The sequence below is a fragment of the Cryptomeria japonica genome, chromosome 2 (genome assembly GCF_030272615.1).
Source record: "Cryptomeria japonica chromosome 2, Sugi_1.0, whole genome shotgun sequence".
NCBI lineage: Eukaryota > Viridiplantae > Streptophyta > Pinopsida > Cupressales > Cupressaceae > Cryptomeria > Cryptomeria japonica.
This window is the reverse complement of record NC_081406.1, coordinates 85806787-85815623: the sequence shown is the minus strand read 5'-3', so window position 1 is coordinate 85815623 and position 8837 is coordinate 85806787. Positions and strand designations below refer to the sequence as shown.

Sequence of the window (8837 nt, the reverse complement as noted above, 5' to 3'; positions counted from 1 at the left end):
AGTAATCCTAATTCTTCTACTCAAACAAAATCTTCTCTTAAAGATATCTTTTCTCCTGAAGGAGTGCTCTCAGATGATGATTGGGGATCTCTAGAATTTACCCCTTCTTTTATAGGAGAGTATAGAGTATCTTGGAAAGAATCTATGACTGAGAAGGAGAAATCTAAGGAGGAACCTAAAGAGAAACCCACTTTGTCTAAACAACTAAGTAACCACTTTGTGGCTGCTTCTAATTTAGATAATTCTTCAAATTCTTCCTCTAATTCATATAGCACTGAGACCTATGAGGCGCAACCATCTCTTTATGATTTGGAATCCCTTTATGGTCTCGGTTTTCTCATTTTAGTTAAGAGTGGCTATGATGGCAATGGTTGTGGCGCAAATGAACAAGAAATTAAAGTTCCTTTAGAACATAACACACATGAAGCTTCATTTGGACTTGGATATAATCCTTCTAAGCCCATCAAAGCATCTAAAATACCATCTCTCAATGCGAATGCTATATTTAGTAGCGATGATGACCTCACCTTAATTAAATCATCTTCTACTTCTTTCAACACTCACCCCCTCATAAGGAAATCTTGGTGATGAACAAATCTCTTTATGAACCTCCTCAAGAGATTTTTAATCCCACTTATGAGATTTTATCTTCCAGTCATTCTACAATCCCTTCTTCTAGGAATAAGGCTCTAATGAATTACACTTATCCATCTCCTAAGATTTCTTGTGTGCAAGAAAACTACGACTTAGTGGCCTATTCTTCTCCTATAAACTTCTCTCTTTCTAAAGACTTTAATATTCATCATCTTATACATGTTTTTAATCTCACTTATAGTAGAGCATTTAACATGTCATATTCAATTACCTCATTTAATCTATCATGTCTTTAAATAACATTAATGGCTATCATGTTGCTCATCATTATGTGACATTAGTAGCTCACTTACTGGGGTCTCATTGTCATTTATGATGGTACAATTTCACATGCAATCATACTTTTGGAAGCAACATAATAGCCTACTTCTATCTCATCTCTTCTCCCTATATATGGGGGGCAAGAGTGATTTCAAACATCTCTGCTTCTTAAGATAAAAATTTCCCCTTTGTGAAGTAGTGTCTTCTATAAGGATTTCTTATTGAATGTAGAGGTGTATTCATATTTTAATTCCTTCTCTCATATTGGAACAAGAATCCCTAATAGGGATCCTAAGTACATATCCTTAATTGGGACCTCCTCTATACTTCTTCTAGTATTTTGTTCATGCCCAATATTTTTGACACTGTTACATGATTTTTCTCTTTTAGGCCAAAATTATCCACTTGACATAATGTCATCTAAAGAGAGTAAGGGCCACATCTTTACTTGGGTTCTTGTCACATCTATGTCATTCTTTCAAAATAGAGATTCTTTTCTCATTTAGGAAGATATAAATTTAATTATTTTTCTAGCTCTTCCACGAAAATGATTTGCTACTCATTCCAAATTATTGTTTATCTATAATATGCTCTTACAAATTCAAGTTCAAGCCACCAAGGTATTTCTAGAGCTTTAACATCTCTTGATTTTGATTAACCATTCAATGTAATATTCTTGCATGGTGGCTAAGGTTCACCACCACCAATCCATGATAGATTTGTGTATTGTTCCAAGAGGCATAGTTTCTTAGAGTCCAGTCAATATTACCTTAGTGAGCTAGTGTAGTAACACCATGTTGCCCCCATTGCCACCTACAAATATTTTTTTGGATGGACACATGAAAGCCACTCTTGATCATAAAAATTTCCCTCAAATCCAATTGGTTATTTCTTGTATCACTAAGATTATGCTCATATGCAAGAGTGGGTTCTTGAAGAAACCACTACTAATGATGAATGAGAATTGATGGATAGTGAAAATATTTATTAGGTGGGATCTATATAATAATCTTAACGATCATGATAGCCATCCTACATTTGGGATTTCTCTTGTGGATTAATATTTTTTATATAATTATGTTTAATTGTTGACTTGATTTAATATTTTTTTCTTTTTGGGGTCATAGATTACATTGTGTTGTGACTTTTTCCAATTTTGGGGCCAATATTATCAACTTTGTTGGTTTATCTTTGGGGCAAATCCAATGCTACCTAATTTTGAAGATTAGGTTGTATACTTTAACACATTTTTTTTAATATATGATCTTTTCATAATTTTTTTAAAAAAAAAATTGTTACATGAGTTTATGTGAACCATGTACGTGCAAGTCATTTTATGTTCTAATTAGAGACTTGAGTTAAACCAATGTTATCCTAGAGTGCCTAAAGGTAATAAAATCATTTAAAGAAAATTTCTAATTTATCAACTTCTCAATCTCATGACATGGGTAGTTTTGGTTGGCTTGATAATTACAATTTATTATGATTTTTATTCAAAATGACTCTACAATAAAGTATAAGAAAATTTGATGAAGGTACCACTATGGGGTGGGATATGAATTTTATTATTTTTCTACCTCTTCTATGGACATGAACTTTGCTACTCATTCCAAATAATGAATATTTTTAAAAAATGCTCTTAAAAAATAAATTTTAAGCCACCAAGGTGTCTAGAGCTTTAACATCTTTCGAATTTAATTGAGAATTGGAGGAAGCCTCTTTGCCTGGTTTCCATGGTTTCACCTTCACCAACTCATTCCACGTCCATATGTTATTCCAAGAGGCATAGTTTCTTGGAGTCCATTGACTACTATTAAGTGAGTTGGTGTAGTGCCACCTTGTTGCACCTTACTTCTTTGGCCTCCATGGGGGGGGGTGTCTCCACCATCAGATCACTCCTCCATCTTTTCTTAGTAGTGTGCGTAGGCCCCTCTCGATCACATAAAAATTCCCTCAAATCTAATTGGTTATTTCTTTCATTGACTTGATCAAGCTCTTGTATAGGAGGAAGAAATCACTATCAATGATTTGGATGGGAATTGATGGATGGTGAAGAGACTTATTGGGTCAATTGTAGGCAAAATAATATTAATGATCATGACCCTTGTTCCATTTTTGGGATTGCCCTTATGGATTAATATTTTTTATAAAATTATGTTGAATTGTTGACTCGATGATGGTTTTATTTTTGTGGTTGTATATTTTGTGTTGTGGTGTTTTATTGTTTTGGGGTCATATTGTATTCCATGTATTACCAACTTTGTTGGTTTGTCATTGAGGCATGATCCCATGTTGCCCACATTTTTGAGGATATGGTTGTATACTTCTAACAAATTTGTTCTCAAATATGATATTTTCATAAAAAAATATTTTACAAATTCATGAGCTTATGTGATTCATTTTAAAGTTTTCTTAAAAAAAGTAGAAGATGAGATTATTGTATATATTAATTAGAAAGTTTGAGTGCCTAAAGGTACTAGAATCATTTAAAAAAATGAAAAATAATTGGTTTCAAATTTATTGCTTCTCAACCACGTTACATGGATGTTTTTGGCTAGCCTGATAATGACAATTTCTTGTTCAAAGTGATTCTACTATAAAAGATTAAAGAAAGATGACAAAGGTGTATTGTCATGGGTGGAAGCCAACTTTGGATAACTAGGACCTCTTGAATGGTTGGGAGAATCCTTGATATAGAAAACTACCCCCACTTGCTGAAAAAGGTGCTTACTATTTATGATTTCACCACACTTTAATGATTTTCTCATCAAATGTGATGTCATCACATAAATGCTTACTATTGAAACCGACTTTTAAAAAACAAATTAATATAAATGAACTATTATTCGTTAAAATAATCTTTAACAAAGTTTGACATCAAATCAAAATGGATTAATTGATAAGCCATCAAGTTTGACCATGGATTGTGCTATGTAGGAGAATGCAATCCATGGCCCACTAAGCCATTGATTCTAAACTCATAGTCAAGAAAAAAATATTATAATTTGTAGAAATCTTGATAGACTAGAAAATGTTATTTTCAAAGTCTTGACGTCTTTAATAAAGTTTAGCATCAAACCAAAATGGATTAATTGATAAGTCATCTAATTTCACGTAAATCTATGACCCACTAAACCATTGATTCCAAAGTCATAGTCAAGAAAATAATAATATAAATTTACAAAAAGGTCTTGACCAACATCCTGAACTATAAAATAATCTTTCTTTCTTTCTTTCTTTTCAAGTAATAAATAAAACCATGATATGACGCTTTAACTTCTTGCATGAGGTGTGACCGTCCTTGATAGATTCCGCCACAAAATCAAAAAATCAATGAAATTTAAGGAATTCCTTGCACTAGAACGTCTAGATATATATCTTCTAGACGCGCTTTGAGAAAGTATATTGTCTTCCATGATTGACTGGAATACGCGTTGATTGTACTCCTGCAACATCACAGAGACGACTTGGAAACAAATTTTGAGATATAAACAAGCATTGCAAGCGAATTGGGTATTGCAGGATTGATGAATGCAATGGCTTCGAACATGAGAGCTTGTGTTGTGTGGTAATGGTGATAATAAGTTCTTGTTTATTGTCACTGTGTATTTTGGGAGTGGAGGGAGATAGATGTAAAGATCAAGTCCAAGGGCTTGTTAATGCCTGCAAACCAATAATATATGGGCAGTCACCATCACCCAATTGCTGTTCACTGATAAGGAGTGCAGACACAGCTTGTGTGTGTCCCAAAGTTACTCCACAGATTGCTGCTCTCATTCAAATCAGCAAAGCAGTCAGGATAGTTGAAGGCTGTGGAAGAAAAGTTCCCCACCATTTCAGATGTGGCAGTAAGCCTGCCTGCCAACTCTTTTTTTTAAGTTATGAGATTCTTACTGTTTATAAGGTTGTCATCGTTGTTATTTTAAATTTTATTGTTTGAGATTTTTTAGCATCAACATTTCAGATCATTTTGTTTGAGCTTTCTTAACATCTTGATGATGGATCAGAATTATGATCTGAAAATCTCTTTGAATTCTCTACCATCCTAATCATAAATGTGATTTGAAAATCTCTTTGAATTTTCTGATGATGATGAATCAAGAGTGTGATCTCAAAATCTCTTTGAGCTCTCTACCATCCTACGATAGATCATGAATGTGATTTGAAAATCTATTTGAGCTCTCTAATGATGATGGATCACGGAGTGTGATCTGAAAATCTCTTTGAGATCTCTAACATCTATGATAGATCCTGGAATGTGATCTGAAAATCTCTTTGAGCTCTCTAATGATGATGAATCAAGGTGTATGATTTGAAAATCTCTTTGAGCTCTCTAATGATGATGGATCACGAAGTGTGATCTGAAAATGTTGTTGAGCTCCCTAATGATGATAGATCATGAAACGTGATCTGAAAATCTCTTTGAACTCTCTGACATTGTATGATAGATCATAGTGTGCGATCTGAAATGTTAATACTAAAAAATATCACACAATTAAATTCAAAACAGGGACAATGCATTTTTTTTTTCCTATTTAATTTTTAACCTTCTACCAATTGTACAACAATCTTCTAAATCATCTGTTTTGTTGTGTTGGGTGCAGGTATTGTCACACCATAATGAGCTCAACTGTACGAGAGGAATGTTTAGTATGCCATGGGAATATGGTAGTTATATAGTAGTTGGTAATAAGTTGCAGGTGTAGTAACTTGCAACAGTAAGAACAATCTTAGTGGTCTGAATTGACCTTGTTTTTGCTAAGTCTTCCATGGCTCCAACTGTTTAGAGTCGGTCTGATATAACGTTGTATGTCCTTAGTAGGGCATTGAGATTCTACTATTTTGGTTATGTATTATTGTTTTTAAGTTTAAAAAAACAATTGGAATAGAACTTATTTAAAAAATTAATAAATATATTAATTATTAGTTTATCTTTTTTCATAATTGTTTATTAAATTATTGTTATTGTTAATTAAGTAGATGTTAATAAAAACATAACTGTTTATAATTTATTTATTTTTATAAAATTTCAAAATGTGAAACATTTTAAATTCATGAATTTAGTGGATGCAGATATTTTTTTAAGTTAAAAATTAAATATTCAGATTAATTTAGATAATTAAGATGTATGTATAGATATAAGAAATATAAATATTAAATCTTGATTATGGACATTGAGAAATCATCGAGAGTTAATTTTATATTTTTAAGCAAGTTTGCAATCATGATTTAGATCCACATCTATGAAGTCAATTTAATATTAGTGCAAAAGAAAATATTTTCATTCTAATCTACATATATGGCTTTCTAAAACACTTTATGGATATCGAAGCACATCAATTTTACTATCTATATTAACTAACATTCATCTTCAATTATAAAACTAAATAATATCACCCCTTTGTTAATTATTACTTGTAACCTAATTATATTTACTTTATGATATATTAATTGATCAATTTTATTTCGCTATATCTAACCTCCATAAAACAAATTAACCTCTTTAAGTAACGTACTCATTAGCCTAGAAAAAACATATTTTCTTTTTCAAATGTACAAATTTATAATGTGCTCACACTTCAACCTTCATTAAAAATATTTTGAATTATGCACTTGGCTTGCGGGCAGCTTGGTACATCCCCAGTGGATTAGTCTCGTCTCATGTTGCCCCTTACTGAACCCCAACTTGGTAATAAGTAAGACCAAGGTAAGGCAGGTTGGACGTTGGGCTGGGTCGCGGGGATACCACTAGCGCAACAAATAAAAAAATAAATTTTTTTGAATTATTTTAATGGCAAATTTTTTAATATGAAAATACCATAATTTGATTTGTTGGATATTGTTGTTTGTGATAGTGATGGTACAAAATGGCTTTCCAACTCATTAACAACTTCCTAACATGCTTTTCTTATTATATTTTCTCCATTGAAACCCTTTTTAATCCACTATAATGTGCTTCCAACAATATTTAACATTCTTTCATCCAATCTATGATAGAGTCCTATATTAGTCTAAGAGATAGTTTCTCAAAGTTCACTTAGTGTTACCTTAGGAAGCCATTGTAGTGCTACAACCTCACACCCATTGCTACCCAAAATATATATTTTTTTAGATGTACCCCTTTCCCTTCTAGCCTTTTAGCCACCTTGGGTGGTGGTGTCCATCATTACACCACTCATCTCGGTCTTCTCAATAGTAACGGAAATCCCCTCTTGATATTTTTTTTTTCCTAAAATCCAATTGGTTATTTCTTGGATTGACTTGATTTGGCTCTATACAAGAGGAGGAACAAACCACTAGTGGCGGATTGTGAAGAGATTTGTAGGTTGGTAGATGGAATAATCTTAATGATCACCCCCCTTCACACTTTTGAGATTAGCTTGGTCAATTAATATTTTTTATATAATTATGTTTAATTGTTGCTTGATGATGGTTTTCTTTTTGGTCATAGATTACCTTTTGTTGGCTTTTTTCCATTTTGGGGCCACATGTCTACTTGCTTTATTATCAATTTTATTGGTTTGTCTTTGGGGTGTGATCCCCATATTGCCTACTTCTATCACATTTATTTTAATATATTATCTTTTCATTAAAAAAATATTATTGCATGAGTTTATGTGAATCATGTATACAAGTTTTATTAAAAAAATAGAAGAAGCAATCATTGTATGTTTTAATTAGATATTCAAGTTAAACCAATGCTATGTAGAGTTTCTAAAGGTATAATTTATAATTCATTTATTTTTTTTCCAATTTATTACTTCTCAACTTCATGATACGTGAATGTTTTTAATTGGCTCGAGAATGACATTTTTTAGAATTTCCTATTCAAAATGAATCTACAAAAAAATATCAACAAAGATGCTGAAGGTATCATCATGGGTTGGGATAGGAATTTTATTATTTTTCTAGTTTTTCTATGGACATGAACATGATTGCTACTCATTCTAAATCATCGATTATTTCTAATGTGCTTTTACAAATTCAAATTCAAGCCACCAAGGTAGATATATAACTTTCGCATATTTAGAATTTAGTTGAGCATTGGAAGAAAGCTCCTTGCATTGTGGCTAGGGTTTCACCTTCACCAACTAATTCTAGGTCCCTTTGTCAGTACAAGAGGCATAGTTTTTGATGCAGGAGCATCCCCGATTCATAACAATCTTGCATCAACCAAAAACATTTTCTTTTCTATTTTTCTTTGTGTTTGTAGTTTTAGCTTTTCTTTCTATGTACCGGTTTTGGCTCACCGGATCTTGTTGAGTTGGATTCTACTTAAAGACTTGATCATCTTTCTTATTTCCTGACCGTATCGCATTTGGATAATTTTTCGGCAAGTTATCGCTATCGGTTTCCTTGATAGTTTCTTGTTACCGATTCCCTGGACCTATTTTTGGTGATCTACCAGAACCCCTTCCGAAGCTTGCGGAGCCTTGGGCGTGGATTCCGATGTTCCTTGACGTGTGGCCGACCTTTTCTTGTGATCTTCACTTCATCCTTTGGATTTTACGGAGGAATCTCTTGGCAGAGGCCGACCTTGTTGATTTTACATGTTAGGTTTTGTTCTTCGGGTTATGATCCTTTTTGGGCCGACCGGATCCCCTTGGATCGTATCTATAATTGTAATTGCACATTAGAATGGAACGATCAAAGAATAAAGTAGCTAGAACTAGCGTAGAAGATATATCTTAAGATTGAAGGTCCGTGTTGTGACCTATTCTGTAATTTGAGCATGTTTTAGTAGGCTTGTGAGCCAGTTATGTTGTAACCCGGTTGTTGTCGGTTAGTTGTAATAAATTTTCATGAAATAAATAAATCTGTTATGCATTGCCTGCATCATATCTTTGTGTTTTCATTGTGTTTACTCTTGCTGACTTGTCCAGATTGATCTCTTTGAGGTCCCTCCTAACTGGTGACTGCTT

The 8837-nt window shown here is 32.8% G+C and overlaps 1 protein-coding gene across 1 annotated transcript; it reads left to right on the top strand.

The window, feature by feature from the left end:
- The first annotated feature begins 4447 nt into the window (after positions 1–4447).
- LOC131078888 (uncharacterized) lies at positions 4448–5799 on the top strand. Its single transcript, XM_058016714.2, has 2 exons — positions 4448–4763; positions 5520–5799. The coding sequence occupies exons 1-2, from the start codon at positions 4487–4489 to the stop codon at positions 5534–5536; spliced, it is 294 nt and encodes a 97-aa protein (XP_057872697.2). The 5' UTR covers positions 4448–4486; the 3' UTR covers positions 5537–5799.
- The last annotated feature ends 3038 nt before the right edge of the window (positions 5800–8837 follow it).

Coding starts and splice junctions, on each gene's coding strand:
- LOC131078888 (XM_058016714.2), top strand. CDS start 4,487: ATGGTGATAATAAGTTCTTGTTTATTGTCACTGTGTATTTTGGGAGTG.